We start from the raw sequence: 21,941 nt of genomic DNA, 5'->3' as shown, positions 1-21,941 counted from the left end.
TTCTAGCTAGTGTCTTCCATACTCATCCGATTCAAACCATGCTTACTGCCTGTTAATGTCTACTGAACACTATCTATCTGCTGATTTTAGCTTAGCTATTTACAAATGCTTAATGCCTGTGCTTTTCTAATTATTTATTTACATACTTTTTAGCTGCTACAATCATTATTGTTTTAATATGTTCTTTTAAAACGACTTGTTTTAAGGTGAACCGAACAACATTGAACCGTTTTGAACCGAGACATGTTATCTGACCCAAATTGACCTCCCCAGGCTTACTTTGCTGCATCATGGAATTTGAAATATGACTTTGTTGTTACTTCGCGCCCTTGAATAAATAATTGTTGCTCACTATTCATTTACTTCCAATCAATGTTGTATTTTAAATTTTAAACCCAATGCTTTCTTGAGTTTTAAAGTTTTATGCATTTTGATTTCAAAGGCTTGATAAGTCTGAAATTTGAAACCAAACTGCTCGTACGGTTTGGTTTTAGTTTTGGGATGGTTAGGTTTTGGTTTAGAACTTTAGATTTTGAAAACTGTCAGCAACAATTTGACCTAAAAACTGGTAAAAGGGGACCATGAACACCTCTAATTTTAATACAATTTGAAATTCACTTTTGTAGGTACGATGACAACAAAGCGCCAAGATGTGGATAATGCTGCAGACAATGAAGAACAACAATCAAAGAAGCAGAAATTAGTTGAAACTTCTTCATCCTCGCCACCTCAGCTTGGTTTTGATAACGCTTTGCTTCCACTTGCGACATACGATGAAGACGAGGACGAAGATGATGGTAAGAAAGTGGAGGAAAGTGACACCAAGGAAGAAGATGAAGATGATGAGGAAGATGACCATGATAATGGGTTTGGTGTGCGTAATCGGATGATTGAAATCCGTAGGGATTGCCCTTACCTCGATACCGTTAATCGCCAGGTATATATTTCTCATTTATTAGAGTTTTATTGTAGATATTGTTATTATTTTTTTCTTAATTTTATGCATAATAGTATTTATTATAAAAATATATATTAAATATATATATAAATAATAGGCTAGTTTAGGCTCACGAGCCGACTCGGGCTCTGTCTCAGGTTTGGGCTCGTTTATTAAACAAACTTTTTAAAAGGCTCGTTTGCATTCGTAGTTATTAATAAAATGTGAAATACTGGGAAAAATGTTATTTCTAGTTGTTGTACGATCACATGTAGCCAACTTTTTATTATTTTGAAAATATGTTTTGCAGGTTTTGGATTTTGACTTTGAAAAGTTCTGTTCAGTGTCTCTGTCAAATCTGAATGTGTATGCATGTTTGGTGTGTGGTAAGTATTTTCAAGGAAGAGGACAAAAGTCACATGCATACACTCATAGCCTTGAAGCAGGACACCATGTGTACATCAATCTTCACACTGAAAAAGTGTATTGTCTGCCTGATGGTTATGAGATAAATGATCCTTCACTTGATGATATTAGACATGTTCTTAATCCAAGGTTTAACAAACACCAAGTTGTGCAACTGGATAAAAATAGACAATGGTCAAGGGCGCTTGATGGCTCTGATTATCTTCCTGGAATGGTATTCATTTACTTGTGTCTTTATTGCATTTATCTAGGCCTGTAAACAAACACGAATGGGCTTGTTCGTGTTCGTTCTTTAAGAGTGTTTGTGTCTGTTTGTTAATATTCTAAACAAACAGTTCACGAACATAAATGAAAACCTACCAACAGTAAACGTATTCCCAAGTTAAAGTCTATAATACCATGATCGTTACATCCAGGTAAACAATATCCAAATAATGTTTTTTCAGATACGAAATTCAAATTGATTTTAGATTAATATTAGTAATAAATAAATTTTAACCAATTGTGTTCATGTTCATTTGTTTAATTAACTGAACATAAATTGTGTCCATGTTCGTTTGTTTATTAGATGCATGAACGTAAATGAACTTCCCAACGAACGGTTCACTGAACGTGTGGTTCGTTTACATGCCTGCATTTATCTTCCATTTTATAATATCGTGATATATTCATCAAGTAGCATATTGCATATTTTCTTTTAAAATACTGACTGATTGTTCAGGTGGGGCTTAATAACATCAAAGAGACTGATTTTGTTAATGTGACAATTCAGTCTTTGATGCGAGTGACTCCCTTGAGAAACTTTTTTCTCATTCCTGAAAATTATATGGACAGTAAATCTGTACTTGTTCATCGGTTTGGTGAGCTCACGAGGAAGATATGGCACGCGAGGAACTTCAAAGGACATGTATGATCATAATCAATACTATAATTTATTTATGGATTAAATATTAATTTCATATATACCTTTACAAACTTGAAAATATTCATATATAGATCAATGTGTTATGTAGACCTAATAAATACTTGTTTGAATTGCAGGTTAGTCCTCATGAGTTTTTGCAGGCGGTTATGAAGGCTAGTAAGAAACGGTTTCGTATAGGGGCGCAATCTGATCCCGTTGAGTTTATGTCATGGCTGTTAAATACCCTGCATACAGACCTTAAAACTTCAAGGGCAAAAAACAAAAACAGCATCATCCATCAGTGTTTTCAGGTATCATTTTTTCTAAAGTTTTATTCATTAACTCCTTTTGTATTTTGAATGACAATCTATTTAATTTATTGTAGGGAGAGCTGGAGGTTGTGAAAGAGACTAATAATGTAAAAGAAGTCAGTAGAATGCCGTTCTTGATGCTTGGACTGGATTTACCACCACCACCACTTTTTAAAGATGTGATGGAGAAAAACATAATTCCTCAGGTTTGACTTCTTTTTGTCAATACACAGTGTTATATAAGAAGGGTTGGCCTAAAATATTATATTGTTATTGTAGGTTCCACTTTTCAACATCCTGAAGAAGTTTGATGGGGAGAGTGTAACCGAAGTGGTGCGTCCTCGTGTAGCCAGGATGAGATATCGTGTGACGAGACTTCCACAATATCTTATTCTTCACATGCGACGCTTTACGAAGAATAATTTCTTTGTGGAGAAAAATCCAACCCTTGGTGAGTCTATGATATACTTGTTTATTATACTTTCAATGTCAAACATAAACATTGAAAGTCTGGAATACAACTAGAAATATCGGCCCATGTGTTCCACTCTTCATTGTTTTTTTGTCTTTAATTTGGCTCAAGTCAGTCAAGCCCATAAACAATTTAATCAAGGGTGAAGTACCATATATTGACTGTTGGCATGTATAAAATACTATTAAAAGAGTTTAAATAAAACTATTTTTCTTTTTAATTAAATATGAAACATTATTTGTTTAAGCTATTTTTTTTTATTATTTAACTAAATGATTTTTAAATTGCTAAATTCTATACTTCAATTAATTTTAATATTTTTATTTAACTAAATTTGCAGTTGTGATTAATATTTTTCTCAACATTCCAATATAAATTTAATTAAAAACGGATTTTTATTATTATTATTTTATTGCTATTGCTGTGTGATTGACGTTACATTCATAGCATGAGTTGTTTGTTTTTGTGCTTTATTTCAGTTAACTTCCCGGTGAAGAATTTGGAGCTTAAGGATTATATACCATTACCTAAAGGGGAAGGTGAAGGTGAAGGGCCCCACTCTAAGTATGATTTGATTGCAAACATTGTTCATGATGGTAAACCAGGTGAAGGGTCGTATAGAGTGTTTGTTCAACGCAAGTCCGAAGAGCTTTGGTAGGCCTTTTTCTTCCATTATAGTTTTCAAATTTCAATTTTAATTTCCAAACTGCCATTTTAAATTGAAGTAGTATTTATGGTTTTATTTGTTCTACAGGTATGAGATGCAGGATCTTCATGTTGGCGAAACACTTCCGCAAATGGTCGCACTGTCTGAGGCTTACATGCAGATATATGAGCAACAGCATGTTCACAGTCTTTCTTGCTCTTCATGGAAACTGCACTAGACTCATTTTCATGTATTTGCTTTTTGTTTTTTTTTCATTCATTAGAAACCTATCTACAGGTAATGAAGGCTAGTATATGATTTAGTGAGATTTAAAAGAAAAGTTAAGCAGCAGTAAAAATCTTTCATTTCACCAAAATATGTATTCCAGCATTTGTGACAGCTTGGAGGATCCTACGCATTTGGTTAAAATGTCATTGCCTTTCATGTTGTTCGCTCAATTGGTGATAATTGTATAAAAGTTCCAGTATAATGTCTAAACTATAGGTAAATTAGACCGTCTTTCGAACTTATAAAACACTAGTTAATGAGAATGTTGTCACAAAAGCTAAACCCATGACTCATGAGATAGAAAGAGTGCTGCTAGTCAAACCCTCATCTCAAAAACTTAATTTTTATCAATTTATACTATGTAATATGTATTGATCCATGTAACATAAAATTATATCTAGAGAAACATTGGTTATGCTAAATGGATTAACAAATATAGACTAAATGTCTCCAATTTGTAGGATTAGAAGCAAATAATACCGGTAAGCTAGCTTGCTACAAAATTCTCGGGCTCGAACATGCTAATACACTTGTAGCAGAATAGTCTACTTGCAAGTCATTTAGCATAGACAGGCTTTTTGAGACAGAATGGTAATTGAAAAGGATGTTGCTTATTTATGTGACCCGCTGAGGATCGCTTTTACAACCGGAAAAAACGGGTGGGTCGGGCTGTATATCAAGCCAAGATGGGGTCGGGAAATGGGCTGTTCACTTGCAGCAGAAAGTCTATTTGCAAGCAAATTATAAAAGTCTTTCGAGGCATTGTTCATACCCTTATTGTTCATGCACTTGCTGAGGATCGATTTTACAATCGTTTCACTTGCATCATTGTAACACTATTATCTGTGGTTATGCCCAGATAAACGGGTGGATAATCGAGTCAAAACTGGTTGTTCAGAAAAGATAGGTTGGGGTCAAAACAGGTTATGATTAAAATAAGTTCAAACATTGAATGCAATCTACCTTAAAATTACGAAACGTCTCATATTTTATAAGACCAATCCGAAACAAGTTGCACAGCCATCAAAGAAACGCATTTTAATTTCAAAATAAAGATCTTTAAAGTAACAAGGTTCATAAAACTGGATGCCTCATATGCAGAATACCGATTACCCTGTTTGAGCAAACAGAAGACAGTTCTTACAGACACCTTCAAAAGAAACACATCAACACAATTAGTATCCAAACATCATAGTAATAATGAATAATACAATTACTAAACCATACAACAACTCACCTCTTAACATAACAGTTTATTCATCAAACACGGACATGAAAAGCATCCTCTCATCCAGGCTCTCAAGGCTTATCCCACTCAAGTTATCAATATCATTATGATAGGTTGTGTAGTCATCATAGAAAGAGTGTTCATCATAATACTCCAAGTATTGATCATACTCGTCACCAGAAATAAATTCAGAATCAGAATCACAAACATCATAACAACTATGTGCTAACCCTTCATCAGAATCATGAGGAAGTTTTAGACATTTAATCTGTTCAAAACATCTTTTCGCCAAGTCTTCTTCTAGATCAATGAACTTGCACCGACACAGGTCAAGTGATTCAAGAAGACATCAGCTGTCCAAAATGGCCTGCAACCCAGTGTCTGTCATGCTGTTCCCAATGAGTTCAAGGTGAGTTAACTTTGTTAGATTTTTCCCAATCGCTAACGCTATCTCATCGTCATCATCAGCATCACATGATCTAGGAGCTTTTTTATTCACTTTGAGTGTTTTTAGAAAAGGGCAATGGCAGCCCGCAGCTTCAATATCTTGTTTACAAATTTTTACATTCACAAGGCTGAGCTCCTCCAACAAAGGTAGGTTCTTGAAAGCGTCACTCCACATTTCACAAAAATCAAAACCATACTGAATGATTTCTAGACGTCTAAGATGACTTGATCTGCTAACAAAAGCAAACCAGAACATTTCAGAAACTTGATTAATATAATAAAATAATATACCCAAAAACCAAGACTCACACTGTTCAAAAACGTACTGAAGAAGATCGTCGTTATCATCACAAAAACCAACGATGGTTAAATCAAGCAACTGGCCTTGGCTTCTATCCACAACATTCTTAAACATGTTCCCACGTACACCTGCATACGCGTCCATATAAACGACCCTCCACATGGTAGGGTCCTTGCAGATTTCACGCCACGCAGTGCACACTTTCTGGGCATTCTCGATGCGGTCAACCACGCCAACTCTTTGGAAATCGGGCGGAAGCCCCAACCAGTTCCTTGTTGGTTTGCCATTCCTGTTTGGGTTTGGGAACAAACATGCTTCTTCTTCTTCTTTGTGGATTTGATTTAGATTTTGGTGGCATTGCTGTCACTTTTAACAACATTCAGAAATGAGCAAATCAAACATGTTAAACAACTCCGTAATTATATATGATGCGATGCTTATTTAATAAAATTATTATAATTAAATGCCCTAAAGAATGCTTTTGATGAAGGTGAAGTTCAAAAGCCCTAACAATTTACAGGTCAATTGCATTAGCTAAGTGCAGATATCAGAATTAGAAATAAATGACTAAAATAAAACCCTAGAAACCACTAAACATAATAAAAAATAAAAGAAGATATCGACCAATTGATGAACTTACATAACAATTACACAGAATACTTAAAGAAGGTGATGCGATTAGGATGAAATTGGTGTTTGCTGGTAGTAATTGGTTTCAAATGAAATGGTGATCGACTCTTATAACATACGTACCAATATATATATATATATATATTTTTTATTTTATTTATTTACGATTATTCATTGCTTTTCAAATTGAGAATTTGTTGACGTCACGGCACACTTTGATTCTCTTGGGTTAACCTTCACGTTGATTGCCCCGTTAAGCTCGCATTAACTTATTTATATTAATTATTTAAACTATAATTATATCCCATCTATGTTTTTATTTTATACCTTTCCATTGTTATTTCACACTATATTTTATGAAGTTTACAATGAATAGATTTGGGTTTTAATTCTTTGGATTGATGACATCATCACTTTAAATATAACAGTTATTATACCACTCGTAATGCGAGCACATAACTAAGGTGGAAGGCGCATGCCTAGAGGGCAGCACGGGGCTACGTGCTGACGTGCATTTACAGAAGATATACAAATCAATATTTCTGTTCTATTTTTTAAATGCTATCTTTAAAAACAAAAATAGTAAACAATAAGTTTTATAAATAACTTATATAAATAAAAAAATATAATTAATAGTAATAATTCATTAATAAATAAATAATTTAGTTCAAACAGCTAGTTCATTTATTTATTTATTTTGTATATTTATTAACTTCGTATTGTAATTTTTATTCTAATTTTTTAGGTTAACGTTTTAACCAAATTTTATGCATTTTTAGTTTTATCTTTTAAAATTTTCGTTAATTAATTGATTTGAATTAATTACATAAATTGGTTCTTAAATAAATTGAATATATTTAACTACTAGATTGTTAAAAAGAAAAAAATGATGGGGAAATAATAAAATTGCATATGGAAAGAATGAGCATGGTAGCTTTGAAGGTAAAATATGCATATGGGAGGAGTAGGTGCGTTTGTTAGCGTTTTAAAAGTGCGTTTGTTAGCGTTACAGACAATCTTATAGTTATCAACATCTGTAATACGTATATCTCATTGAACTATATGCACTTATAAATGAAATCTCTTTCTCTCCAAAATTCTCTCATATTGCTGTGATATTAGACTTATAATAAAGAAAAATTAATTATTTCATTTTGTAAGAAAAAATAAAAAAGTTGGTGGCGAATTCAGCAATCCATGTAGTATCTACTTGTAATTACATTCTCAAATTTGTTACATATATCCAAACATGTTTTTCATAATTAAAAACATGTGACTAAAATCCCACTAAAAATGTATAAAAATATACTTATAGGTTCATTTTTGATATTTTAGAAACTCAAATCAACAAAATTACCAACACATGATTGCTTATAAAAATCCTAATTCTTTTTGCCAAATTAGGTGCTTAAAATCATTCTACGCATTCTTATATTAGATGATTAACGTTACTTGCTTGTAAGGCCAAGTGTAATGGGCGGCAAATAGAGACGACAATGGGTGATTTTGGGCGAGAACACCGCTCTCCTAGGCGACAAAGGGGCGATTTGCGGTGGGAGTGACATACATTTGTCGCCTGCTTGTGTTATGAAGATGATGACGTGGCGATCAACTATAGGTGTGTGTTTGGGGGGGGGGGGATTTTGGGTTACAACACCCCCCCCCCCCCACGGCTACATATCGTCTCTCTTGGTCACGTGTCAAAATCCCTTCCGTTTTGTAGCCCACCACCATACATAGCCTAATGAGCTTTTACATCTAAACATATGCTTTTATTTGATTTAAAGTAGATAATATTGTTGATATTGTACACATATTTATTTTCTTGTATAGAAATATAATAATTGTGTAACTTTTATAGAAGTTTGTGTTGGGATTTTGGGTATTTTGACTTGGATTTTCAAAGGGTCGGACACCCAGACACCCCCTATACTCCTTGTATAAGGCTATATGGGACCATATATGCTCCGTATAGGACTATACAGGAGGGGGGGGGGGATATGAGACCCTATACCCCCCTCGTATAGCTATTTACGGAACGTATTGGTTGGTTTTTAGAAAAAGTGGTGGGTATCCTTGGAATTCCCCTTTCAAAGAGTAGTATGATAACTTTTAGATTAAAAATTTAATTGGTAGTTCCCCACATATTTTAATCGAATAAAACTCTTAATTGGGATAAAAAACTTAAAATGAATTTAATGAGAAAGATGAACCAAAGAGAGCGACCAAATGATATGAACGCCTAATTTATTTAATCAGCCGTTAGGGTTTCAAGAAACCGCCTTATGCATTTATATTTCACAATCAAATTTAATTAATATGCCTTCAATATTATACTTAAGATTATGTGAGATATAATCATAAAATTCATTTTTAGAGAATTTTTATTAAAGCTTAACTCTAGCTAGAGGCTTTGTTCCTTGGACTCCGCTAAGGGTTGCCGCCCCTAGGACCTTTGCTAACTGGGGGTGCTGCTTCCGTACTGTTCATTAGGGGCTTCGCCCATAACATCATAACAAACTAAAACAAGCGTGCGTGCACACCGCAAATCTCTAACTTGCTTAGTATTATTATGATTTCATTGGTCGACCAGTTAATTCAATTGCACTAAACTATATAACAGTTTACAAAGCAACAATCCCCAAAGTTAAGAATTTTCTGTCCAGAATGATATGTATATTTATTTTTTAAGACGAAGATGCTTACATATGTTTTGAATGCTTAAATACAACTGCAACTATGCGTATAAATTAAAATCTCATGATCTTTTTTAAGACGAAGATGCTAACATATGTTCTGAATGCTTAGATACAACTGCAACTATGTGTATAAATAAATATCTCATGATATCATAACCAAGGGCTAGCTCGGTAGACAAAGAAAGAAAAGCATTTTAATTCCAAGAACAAATGTAACTCTAAAATAAACATCTTAAGAATTTACCAAGGTTTTCACTAAACTATCCAATCAGGTCCATGAAATCCATCACAAGTGTCCAATTATCCCCTATATGGTAACACTTTAAAAGAATCATCAAGGAGTTTAAGATGCTTAATTTGCTGTGAACATCTTTTCCCCAACTCTCCTTTTAGATCAATGTACCAACACTGACGTAGGTCAAGCGATTTAAGGTGACAACAACCATCCAGAACGGCCTGCAACCCAATGTTTGACATGCCGTTACCAGTGAGTTCAAGGTGAGTTAACTTAGGTAAGTTTTTCCCAATCGCTAAGGCTAACTCATTCTGAATACAAGCATACCAATCATCAGCCCAAAATTTAGCAGGTTTTTCGTTCACTTTGAGTGTTTTTAACAAGGGGCAATACCGACCAAGAGCTTCAACATCTTCTTTCGAAAATAATGCATCAACAAAGTTGAGCTCCTCCAATAATGGTAATTTCCTGAAAACTTTACTCCAGTTTTCATAAAAGCCATGATGATACCATACGAGTTCTAGACGTCTAAGCTGGCTTGATCTATTGGTATGAAAAAACAGATAGTTAAAAGAGTAATATTAAATTTTGCTAAAAAAAGCCGAACTACTACAGTATACCATGTGACATTATTATACCCTGAAACCAAAACTCATAACATACCTATCAACAACATACCGAAAAAGACTTCTATCACAAAAATCAACGGCGGTTAAATCAACCAATTGGCCTTGGCTTTTATTCACAACATGCTTCCACATCTCCTGGAATTGCTCGGTTCCACATCTATCTTTATATCTATCCACATAAACGACCCTCCACATGGTAGGGTCCTCACAGATTTCATGCCAAGCGGCGCACACTAACTGGGCATTCTTAAGTCGGTCAATGACACTATGTCTTTGGAGTATATCCGACATTAAATTTGATGGAAGCTCCAACCAGTTTCTTGATTGTCGATTTGATGTTTTTGGCAATGTAGTCACTTTAATATTGACAAAGCAAGTCAAAGGCTAAACAAATGAGCAACTACAATGTTAATATAAACGAATGAGAAATTAATAATGTGTTTGGCAATCACAAAAATCTTTCTTATTTTAGATTTTTGAAAGGGTAAGCCCCAAATCCTGGCTTTTCAAAATTGCTTTTTGAAAAAACCAATAAGCAATTTTCAAACTCAATCCCAAACATGCTCTAAAACCCTAGAAGTACTATACTAAACTTGTAAAATAAAATAAAACCAGAGAATCGTATGATAAAGAGCGTTGGAGGCGATTACGAACAGATTGGTGATTTTGTTTGAAAAAGAATGTATTGTTTGCATCTTGACGTAATATAAGATTGGACCCATAAGTAAATCAATTTATTCACTGATCGTTTAATGGGCCTATAACAAAATATATAATAAATTATAGTATAGTATTACTAAAATCCATGTAGATAGAAAGAAAATATTTATATATAGCTTTCATTTACTATTATAAATCTTAAAACTCAAATGATTACAAATTATACATGTATGGCGAGATGGGAGGGGTGGGGTGGTGCATTATCAATTTGAATGGCTCGAATACATGATATGAAAAATATGAGGCAGCGTTTGATATGCAGTAATGATAGGAGGAATGGAATGATTTATTGTGTTGTAATGAAAAAAGTAATGTTTGATTGCTCAATAGACTGGAATCATCGATTACACATGAAATCCTATTCCATCAAAATCATTCCTTCCCACCCCCTTCTTTTTTTTCATTCCATTCCTCCTTCACCCTACTTTCTCAACACCACCACCACCGCAAACAAAAACCACCACCACTACCGTCGCCACCACTAACACCTAACCGCCACCGTTACCACCACCACCACCTTACCACCAGCGTAACAACCGCCACCGCTGTCGCCACCATCGTCGTTGTAACCACCGCAAACATTGTCACCGCTGCCACCTGACCATCTCCATCACTACCAATGCTACCACCGCTTGACGCTGCCACCCCCACCACCACCGTCGCCACTGCTACCACCATTTTCGTCGCCAGAGCTAACACTACCATCGTCGCCATTGAAGGATTTTTTGTTTTTTTTTGGTGAAAAAATTATTTTGAGATAGGAGTGTTTTTATTATTTTTATTTCATTCATACAATATTTTTGGATACCAAACAAAATAAAGTAATAATTCATTTCATTCTCATAGGTTAACCAAACAAGACAAATGAATGATAATGATCCATTCATTCCCCCTTCATTCCATTACCTCCAACCAATTCCTTCAAATTCCAAATCCTATGCAAATTCTATTCCATTTCGTGAAACGAATGCGCGCTTCAACGAGACCACTAAAGCGAATAAAAATAATCATAAAAATGTTGAATCGCACATGCGTGTTATGAAGCGTTGACTCGTCAAATAAATTTAACAATATTGATAATACGATAATAACTCTAATATAATAATTGTTATATTATAATGTAAAAAATAATAATAATATAATAAAATTAATAATAATATAATAAAATTAATAACAATAATATAATAATATGATAATGTAATAATAATTCTGTAATAATAATTCTAATATAATAATAATAATAATCATAATATTTGATTATTATTATTATTGGTGGTGTTGATTTCATTCCTTGAAGGAATGAAAAAAAACACCTACTACTTAAAGAATGAAAATCCTATATTTGAAAGGAATTTCATTCATTATGGAATGGTTCATTCTATTAACACATGACAACCAAACATATCTTTTTTTATTCTTTTGGAATGACCCATTCTATTCCGCCTCTTATTTCCTTCTACCAAACGCTACCTTAAGGTTCCTGATTCGATTATGTCTTGTCTTTTAAGTTCCATGGCATGGGTCATAAAAGGTTTCAACCAAAGTAACAAATACAAAAAGTTGTATCCAGAGAGAAACTAATTAACAAATGTCTCCAATTTTTAGGGTTAAAAAAACTGATTAACAAAATATGCTGGGTTGGTCTCTGCAAGCAAATTAGCAGATAAGTTTTTTGAGGCATTTTTCATAATTTATTGTTCATGCACCTGTTGTGGATCGATATAACAATCCTTCTTGCATGTAAAATTGTTCTCCTTTGCATCAAAACAGGTGGATCTAGTCAGGCCGGGCATTGAGTCAAAACGGGTTGTGAGTAAAATAAGTTCGGACTAAAACAGGCCATTTTAAATAAAGTATTAGTCAACATCTTATTGACCCGCTTCTGAATTCAACTGGTTTTTAGTTAACCTTAACGCAAGATCATATTAGTCATGTGGGTTGTTTGAGTGCGTGCCTATAGATTGATAAAATGACAAGTCATTTGGAAAAATCATGTCAGTCAAGGCTGATTGGTCAAACTTAAACGTTAAATGCAATCTGGATTAAAATTACAAAACCATCTCATATTTTGTAAGACCAATCTGAAACAAGTTGTACCAGCCATCAAATACATGCATTTTAATTAAAAAAACATCTTTAACGTAACAAGTTGCATAAAATTGAAAAAAAAAACCATCAGCGGAATATCGATTACGCCGCTTGAGCAAACAGAAGGCACTACAAAAAAAATGCCATTTAGTGGCACACATTTTTAATGACACTTAGCTTTTGTGCCACTAATTTAGGTTTTTAATGACATATAGTGACGCTTAGTTTTAGTGTCACTACTTTATGATATTAGTGGCACTTTGCGTATGCCACTAAAAATCTACGTCACACGTTTATAATGACATTTAGCTTTTGTACCACTAATTTATGATATTAGTGGCACTTCGCGTATGCCACCAAAAATCCATGTCACACATTTATAATGGCATTTAGTTTTTGTGTCACTAATTTTGGTTTTTAATGGCACTTTGCGTATTTTATCTTTGTGTATAACACAATTTTTGTGGCACTTAGTTTTAGCGCCACTAATTTATTACATTAGTGGCACTTTACGTATGCTACTAAAAATCTATGTCACGCGTTTATAATGGCATTTAGCTTTTGTGCCACTAATTTTGGTTTTTAATGGCACTTTACGTATAACACATTTTTAGTGGCACTTAGCTTAAGTGCCACCAATTATGACATTAGTGGCACTTTGCGTTTGCTACTAAAAATCTAGTGTCACACGTTTATGATGACATATAGCTTTTGTGCCACTAATTTGGATTTTTAATGGCACTTTGCGTATACCATCTTTGCTTATAACACATTTTTAATGATACTTAGCTTTAATGCCACTAATTAATGATTTTAGTTCATTTTGTATTTGCCTCTAAAAATCTAGTGACACGCTTTTTTATAACAATAAATAATACTTTTTCTTATATTTATATTATATATTGTAAAACTAAGTAATCATTTATTTATTTATTACTTTATTTCTCTTGAAAGATAAATTTTAGCTAGGCGGCGGATCCTCTCCATCCTTCACAACAGAAAAGTCCACCTACTAAATGAAATTTTTTTTTTATTATAAATTGTTTATGGGATTACATCGAAACAGAAACAGAAGGCAAGCGGACAACAAGCTGCGACGCTAAAAAAACGAAAAGAAACCCAAAAATGGTTGGCTTCGTCTCTTAATCTCCAAGGCACAAAACCTAAAATAAACACGATTCTTTCTTTCCTTTCTCTCTCTCTCTCTAAAACCTAACTAACTCTTCTCACTTTCGCTTTATAAAGAAAGAGTGTGTGTGAGATTCGCCTCCATCGCCACCGCCACCGTCGTCCATGGCGACTCACCGGCGACGCCACCGCACTCGCAATCGCCTTATTCCGTCAATTTCCGCATCTCCAGCTCAATTCTCATCATCTACTGTTTTATTTCGTTGCTCGCATCGTCGCCTAATCATCCGCATCAGCTGATACGGTGGACTTGGTAATATCACTGTCTCGATTACATCGCGAATACTATTGATTGTTAGTTTGTTCGAATAATGTGTTAGGCTTTTTTTATTTGTTTGATTCAGTTGTAACGATTTTATGCATGGTAATGTCGTTGATGATTCGCCTGTCACATCGTTCGAAGTTGCGGTTAGGTTTTTTTCTGTTAATTTGAAGTTTGGATTGTTGACGGAAAATGATGTAAGACGATGTATTACAAGCTGAATTGAATTCTTTGATGGCTGATTGATGTTTTCCCTAATTTGTTGAAAATTAGGGCTCGAAATGGAAATTAGTTGGAATACAATGAGAGCAACAAACACGAGCACAGCCAATGTAATATTAACAAATCGATTTTGAGCCGAAAGTGATGGATTAGCTCCTGTTCTGCATCTTCGCAACTCCGGTGATCCTTGATTTCTTCGTCAAGGAAGGTAATAAATCGTCTTCAATTTGTCGATTTCACTCTTTCGTGAAGTTTCTGTTGACCTAATTTCGTTTTGTAGTTGCAGTTTATCAATTTCAGACTGAGACATACGTTTGACCACCGGTGAAGGACCTCTGGCCGACGACTGTTTCCCTATTTGCTTATGCTTCTTCGCCGTTACTTCTGTGGTACTGCGCCATGTTAATATCCGTTTGTTCATTTGCGTGCTTGAGTATAAATTAGGCAAACATTTGGATTATTTTGCTTCTAGGTTTTCATTGATGTGTTTTTGCTATTTGTACCTTGTTTGTTGCTACAAATAATAAATTTTGTTCACGAGCTGTTCGGTGAATTTTAACGATTTGTTCACCGAATGTTCGATTCGTTCACAACCCTACAAATAATCATTTTTATTCATCAATTGAACTCATATATATCATATCTATTTGTCAGACAATTATTGTAAGCTTTTTGAAAATTGCAGCATTTGGACAAAAATGGTGAGGCTAAAAGATCAAGGTCATAGAGTTTTAATATGCACACGATTTCAGTATATGTTGGATTTTTTGGATAATTATTGCAACTACAAGGTACGAACGGTTAACAAGTTTGACTTTTATTGTTGACTTTGATCTGAATATGTGATCTTTAAAGTGCTATTCAAAGATGGCTATATGACGTATTTGTTGGAAAGTTAATAGTGATGAAAGACAAGTTCGAATTGATAGGCTCCTCGCGGTTGGTTTTTCTAGAATTTTCTTTTTGTTGTCTACCAGAGCCGATGGTCTTGGTATAAGCCAGATACACGATTATTATTTATCTCTTTGATTGGAACCTACATGCTGATTTACAAGCTATGGCCCATGCTTGTCGACTCGGATAGAAAAACAAGGTTAAAAGTTAGATTGGTAATCTGTCAAAATAGGTTTAGGTTCAAACGGGCTGTGTTTAGTATGTGCTAACTGGAGGTTCTTTAGAAAGGTGTGCTACTTAATCTGAATTTGGATGTGCCAGATTTTGCATTTTTACTTTCATTTGCAAGGGTATTCAAAAGCACATGTGGTAAAGTTTGTATATATTTTTCTTTCTTAGCATGAATAATAGTGTTGATTTCTTACTGTATGCATTGCAGAAACACTTCCAAATCGATTATCATGATTACAAGTCGTTTCAATGAAGTTTACTCAGTAATATTACTGATATAGAACGTTAAGTAGATGGTGAAAACGATAACGACTCGTTTATTTTTTGATTACTCATTAATATTATAAATATGCAAGTATTCTCTTTATGATACTTAAAAAATGTTTTTTTTTCTTGCATATTATTTTAATGTTATGTGATTTTAATATTTTGTGATAAATATTGACATTTATATTGCATGTTTTTTTTTGCACAGATAGCATGTGTAGACACGAGGCTACATATCATGTTTTCGATGTATTTGGTGCAGTTTCACTAGCTTCAGAGAAAAATGAGCTGCAAATCTACAAGGTTTGTAAATTCTTCTATAACAATTTGAATGTATTTATTGCTTATTAATTGAATTCGTTGATTTAAGTTTGGGTGTTCTTGAAATATTTAATGCTAGTGCCACGTGACTGTGTTCGTTATGTATGCGGTGTCCATATTGTTTGCTTATTGAAAAGTCTTAATTTTTTTATTAGGTACCTTGCATCGAGATTGAAGATTGTGAAAGAGGAATTTTTTTATACAGTACCTTGCATTAAAGATTGAAGATTGTGAAAGAGGTTCATGAACGCAATGAAGTTTTTAGTTTTTATCCAGACATTTGTTAGTTTTCCTTTTTTATATGCTTGATATTTAGACTTAACTTGAGACTTATTAAACATTTTGTATATATTTGGAATATGATCAAATTTTTAAGCGTGTTGAATGTTATGATTTTTTATATTTTAGGGTTTCATTTATTTTTTTAATTAATCAAAAGTAATATGATAAACATCAGTAGTGGCATTTAAAAGTGCCACTAAAGCTAAAAGTTTGTAATGGCAGACCAAAAAAGTGCTAGTGAAAGGCCAGAAACTTTTTTAGTGGCAAACGAAAAAAAAGTGTCACTAAAAGCCCCTAAATCTCTAGTGGTATACAATGGCAAATGAAAAAAGTGTCACTAAAAGTCCTGTTGAAAAAAGTGCCACTAAAAGTCCCGTAGTGGCAGACGAAAAAGTGCTAAAAACGGAAAAAGCTTTAGGTGGCAAGCGAAAAAAAGTGCCACAAAGTCAAAAAGGTTTCTAGTGGCACAAAAAAAAGTGTCACTAAAAGGCTTTAGTGGTAGCACTTCTAGTGGCACTTTTTTGTGTGTCATTCATTCCAAAAAGGTTCTTTGTGGCACTTTTGTGGTTTCTTGTGACAGTATTTGTGTGTCACTAAATGGCTTTTTGTTTGTAGTGAGGACAGTTCTTGCGCGGCAACTACACCTTCAAAAGAAACACATCAACCACAGTCAGTACCCAAACATCAAATTGAGAATGTTTAATACATTCATATAAAAATACACAACTCACCTTAATAACATAAGTAGTTTATTCAAACATGGACATGAAAGCCATCATCTCACCCAAGCTCTCTAAGCTTATCCCGCTCAAGTTATCAATGTCATTATCATAGGCTGTGTAGTCATCATAATCTGGGTATTCATCATAATAGTCCAAGTATTGATCATATTCATCACCAGACACAAATTCAAAATCAGAATCACATAGATCATAACCACTATACACCAACTCTTCAATAGAATCACGAGGAAGCTTTAGACATTTAATCTGTTGTAAACATCTTCTCCCCAAGTCTCCTAGATCAATGTACAAGCACCGGCGCAGGTCTAGTGATTCAAGATGGCAGCAGCCGTCAAGAATGGCCTGCAACCCGGTGTTTATCATGTTGTTCCCAATGAGTTCAAGGTGAGTTAACTCAGTTAAGTTTTTCCCAATCGCTAAGGGTATCTCATCGTCATCATCAGCATCACATGATCTAGCAGCTTTTTTATTCACTTTGAGGATTTTTAACAAAGGACAATAGCGGCCCGCAGCTTCAATATCTTGTTTACAAATTTTTACGTTCACAAGGCAGAGCTCCTCCAACGAAGGTAGGTTCTTGAATGCGTCACTCCACATTTCACAAAAATCATAAACATACTGAATTATTTCTAGACGTCTAAGCTGACTTGATCTGTTAACGGAAACATATCAGAAATTTGATTGAAAAGAGTAATACTTTTCCTAAATACTAATTATTACATCCGAAAACCAAAACTCATACCTGTCAACAACATACTGAAGAAGATCGATATCATCACAAAAACCAACGATGGTTAAATCAAGCAACTGACCTTGGCTTCTATCCACAACATGTTTAAACATGTCCGCACATACACCTGCATACGCATCCATATAAACGACCCTCCACATGGCAGGGTCCTTGCAGATTTCACGCCACGCAGTGCACACTTTCTGGGCATTCTCGAGGCGGTCAACCACGCCAACTCTTTGGAGGATATTCCTCGTTAAATCCGACGGAAGCTCCAACCAGTTCCTTGTCGGTTGCTTCACTCGCCATTCTTGTTTGGGTTTCGGAACAAACTTGCTTCTTCGTCGATTTGATTTTGATTTTGGTGGCATTCTTGTCACCTTTAAGATTCACAAAACGAATTAAATGTCAAATCAATCCATTTCATATGTATATAAGTATATTATTATGTTAAAATTTATAATCAATCTCAATAAATTAATAAACAAGTTGCAGGTAAAACAAGATCGAACATGTGACATGCATATAATAAATAATGGTCATTGAGAATCAAAGAAAATATGCATGTATCAATTCATGCTGTAAAATTGTGAAATTTCAGTAAAAGATGAACACTTACATTACACAGAATTAATTGGCGATGCGATTACGAAGTAATTGGTGTTTGTTACTTGTTAGTAGCAATTGGTTTGAAATGGTGATCGAGGTGTGCCCTTTGCCTACTTATTTGATTAGGGTTTGAGTAGTGCCAGGCTGGCGGGTTGCGAATTGACGGGTTGAAATACACAACCCGAACCCGACCCATATTATTATTTATATTAAGGGGGTGTTTCGGATTCCTTATTTTACATCCTTACATCTTTTTATTTAGTTAATAAGTTAAAAAATTATAACTTATAAAACTTTTCCTCTCACAATAAAACTTATCGCAAACACCTTATTACTTTTCAAAATGTTAATAAGTTATAAGTTGGTGAAAATAAGCAATCCCAAACACCCCCCAAATATTTAACCCTAAATTGCACACACATAAATTCGGGTTGATCCAAAGCCAACCCATTTATTAAACGGGTCGTGTTAGTTGACTCAAACCCGACTTGATTTTTAAACGGTCTTTTGACCCAAAGCATTTTTTCTTGTCGGGTTCAAGTCGTGTCAGCAATTGTTGCCCCAATATTTGATAGCATTCACGTTAGCTTCTCTTACATATTTATCTCTAAGTATATAGATTTTTTATATTTTGAATATGAATCATGTTCTCTCTCTTCATTTCTATCTATATCTTCTATCTATATATTTTAGTTTAATAAATGGTAACACTCAAACCATAGAGATGTGTTATTCATCACAGTGAAAAGTTATTTTGAAACACTTTCTTAACTAGTGAACCCTTAAACCCCGTCTCTAACCATTTATTTTTTAATCTAATAGTTGAGATTAATTCAATTTGTATAGGCCAACAAGGTACGATTTACATTAAAAAGTAAAAAAGGGTATAATGGAAAACTTAAAAATGTTTTTTCTCTCCAAAAATCTGCATGATTTATCATAAAAGCATATCTCGGGACGTGCGATTCGTTTTCTCTCTTCAAATATAACATAGGTAAATCGGAATGTAAGAAACGTAAATTGTTTTTCTCTCCACCTTTATACAAGCAAACATGCTTTACATCTGTTACATGTTTTTTTACAGCTTTTGCATATTTTTACATCAAACAAGAGCAGACATTCGATCTTTTACATATTTTAGATTTTACACTACTTGACTTGGCATATCGGTAAGATGGCAATTAGGTACTCCACACTTTGGTTAACATCGAGCAGGGGCAACATAGTAATTCCACACTTTGGTTAACGTCATTACTTGATGGTGGACCAAAAGTGAAATAAAAGTGCCACCACAGGGACCATATTTGTGAAAATGATACCACAGGATGCAACCTATGTTTTGGATTCCACCACACGAACCATATTTACAATTAACTCTTATAACAAATTAAGAACTCAAATTTTTTCTTTACTTAGAGAAAAGAAAAATAATGGAAAATTTTTACTCACGATAATCCCACATCTCTACCATATATAATATACGAGTTAGTGATCTCTTAAATTTTAAAAGGTACCTAACTTGTTACTATAGTACAACTCACATAGCATGAATTTTTGAATTTTAAGGGTTAAATTTGTTTTTTTATCAATAGATCTAACCGTAACAATTGATTTAGTAGAGATATAAATTCAATATTCCCTTTTATCTTTGTCCTTTTTTTTTAAATTTAACCAATATTTATATTTCAAGCCCATCATTTTTCTCCATATACTCCTTAAATATATATTTTTTTTACTATTTTCTTTATATCTGTTGGATCAAATACAAATGAAATTAACGTGCTAATTGTGAGAATTAAGTGGAGTAATTATATTAATTACTTTACGATGTAATTACATAATTACTCTACTTGTATATATAATTACTCTTCTTGATTCTCACAATTAATATGTTAATTTAATTTGCACCTTAACCTTCCCCTATATAATATATATCATATTGATGCTACTAACTTGAAACTATAATAACAATAAAAACAATTATACAATAAAGTTTTGTAAAATATTATAGAATAACAAAATAGCTAAAGTACTATTATATAATTTCTCACGAGTTAACTTATTCTTGTTTTAGTTCATGGTCATAATAGTTTATGAGAGTACACAATACATTTAATCTTAATTTATTATTATTTCATATGTGTAACGCTTATATAAAAGATATATGATATTGATGCTACTAACTTGAAGCTGTAATAACAGTATAAACCATTATATAATAAACTTTTGTAAAATATTATAGAATAACAAAACTAACTAAAGTACTATTATACTATTTCTCACGAGTTAACTTATGAACCAGCATAAATGAGTATAACATTGCAATTACCGTCGACACCACTCGCGCGGGCACTCTACTAGTTTTGTTAATGGGGAAGTTATGGATGAGATCATGAGAATGATTTAGATGACTTAAAAGAAGTTGATATACAAATTCAATTGTGTATTGTGTCAATGAGAATGAAGAAAATCAGCAGGAGAACCAACACAAATTTCACATAGACTTCAAGAAATTCAGTAGGACTGTAGGAGAACCAATATAATTTGAGCATATATGGGTTTTAAATACTCCAACTAAAAAAATATATATTCTGATATATATATATATATATTAAGAAATGATAAAGGAAACTATAAAAAGTTGTTGAGAAGAATTGCATATAGAATCCCCAAATAGAGGTGTTTATTCACACTAAGTACAAGGTATGTTGGTGATCTTGTTAATGGTTAATATGCAGTGCAACAATTAATTAATCTACAATTATAGTATTGAAATACTTGACCAAAATCATCTGCACCTTCCTTCTTTGGACAGCAATGCAGTATCTAGTCAAGTTTATGATCATTATCAACACCATGGAACCAAAAACTAGACCTTCCCATCAGCCGAAGGGAGCCTTCTAGCCGTTTCTACAGTCGCGTCTGAATTCGTTAGTGCGTTAGTCCCTTTAGACGGAGCCGAAGATGGAGTTGGAAGCTTCTTGGGCAGCATTTGTTCCCAACTAACCTCTTTTGGGAATCTTGATGTTGCCTCAGAGAAAGCAAGAAATGTAATAATAATAATACTCACCACCACCAACTTGTGCCTCAAGGAAGCTACCATGGTGAATTACTTGGGACACAAGATGCTCAGAGAAGTGGTGGTTGTCTTGATCACTTCCATGAAGATTGTGGTCTGGTTTTAGATAGCTTCTGAGCAGGAGACAATGAGAGGATTTGGTCCATATTGCC

General features: G+C 33.8%; 4 protein-coding genes across 4 annotated transcripts; 1 reads left to right on the top strand and 3 right to left on the bottom strand.

Moving 5' to 3' along the window:
* Positions 1-578: 578 nt before the first annotated feature.
* Positions 579-4,063, top strand: LOC143621792 (uncharacterized). The gene is made up of 8 exons (XM_077093110.1): positions 579-937; positions 1,248-1,577; positions 2,085-2,270; positions 2,405-2,578; positions 2,653-2,784; positions 2,858-3,029; positions 3,530-3,704; positions 3,805-4,063. Exons 1-8 carry the CDS (start codon positions 632-634, stop codon positions 3,932-3,934), a joined length of 1,605 nt encoding a protein of 534 aa, XP_076949225.1. The 5' UTR covers positions 579-631; the 3' UTR covers positions 3,935-4,063.
* A 1,498-nt stretch (positions 4,064-5,561) lies between these two features.
* Positions 5,562-6,104, bottom strand: LOC143621858 (F-box protein SKIP19-like). The gene is made up of 2 exons (XM_077093154.1): positions 5,986-6,104; positions 5,562-5,889 (listed from the first exon to the last, which is right to left on the bottom strand). The coding sequence occupies exons 1-2, from the start codon at positions 6,102-6,104 to the stop codon at positions 5,562-5,564; spliced, it is 447 nt and encodes a 148-aa protein (XP_076949269.1).
* A 3,485-nt stretch (positions 6,105-9,589) lies between these two features.
* Positions 9,590-10,444, bottom strand: LOC143621857 (putative F-box/LRR-repeat protein 23). The gene is made up of 2 exons (XM_077093153.1): positions 10,188-10,444; positions 9,590-10,067 (listed from the first exon to the last, which is right to left on the bottom strand). Exons 1-2 carry the CDS (start codon positions 10,442-10,444, stop codon positions 9,590-9,592), a joined length of 735 nt encoding a protein of 244 aa, XP_076949268.1.
* A 6,933-nt stretch (positions 10,445-17,377) lies between these two features.
* LOC143621856 (F-box protein SKIP19-like) lies at positions 17,378-18,816 on the bottom strand. Its single transcript, XM_077093152.1, has 3 exons — positions 18,728-18,816; positions 18,114-18,481; positions 17,378-18,023 (listed from the first exon to the last, which is right to left on the bottom strand). The coding sequence occupies exons 2-3, from the start codon at positions 18,470-18,472 to the stop codon at positions 17,378-17,380; spliced, it is 1,005 nt and encodes a 334-aa protein (XP_076949267.1). The 5' UTR covers positions 18,473-18,481; positions 18,728-18,816.
* Between the last annotated feature and the right edge of the window lie 3,125 nt (positions 18,817-21,941).

The sequence above is a fragment of the Bidens hawaiensis genome, unplaced genomic scaffold (assembly GCF_021521415.1).
Source record: "Bidens hawaiensis isolate Kalapana, Puna unplaced genomic scaffold, B.hawaiensis_p1.1 tig00002977_1, whole genome shotgun sequence".
NCBI classification, from domain to species: domain Eukaryota; kingdom Viridiplantae; phylum Streptophyta; class Magnoliopsida; order Asterales; family Asteraceae; genus Bidens; species Bidens hawaiensis.
This window is presented reverse-complemented; position numbering and strand designations above follow the sequence as displayed.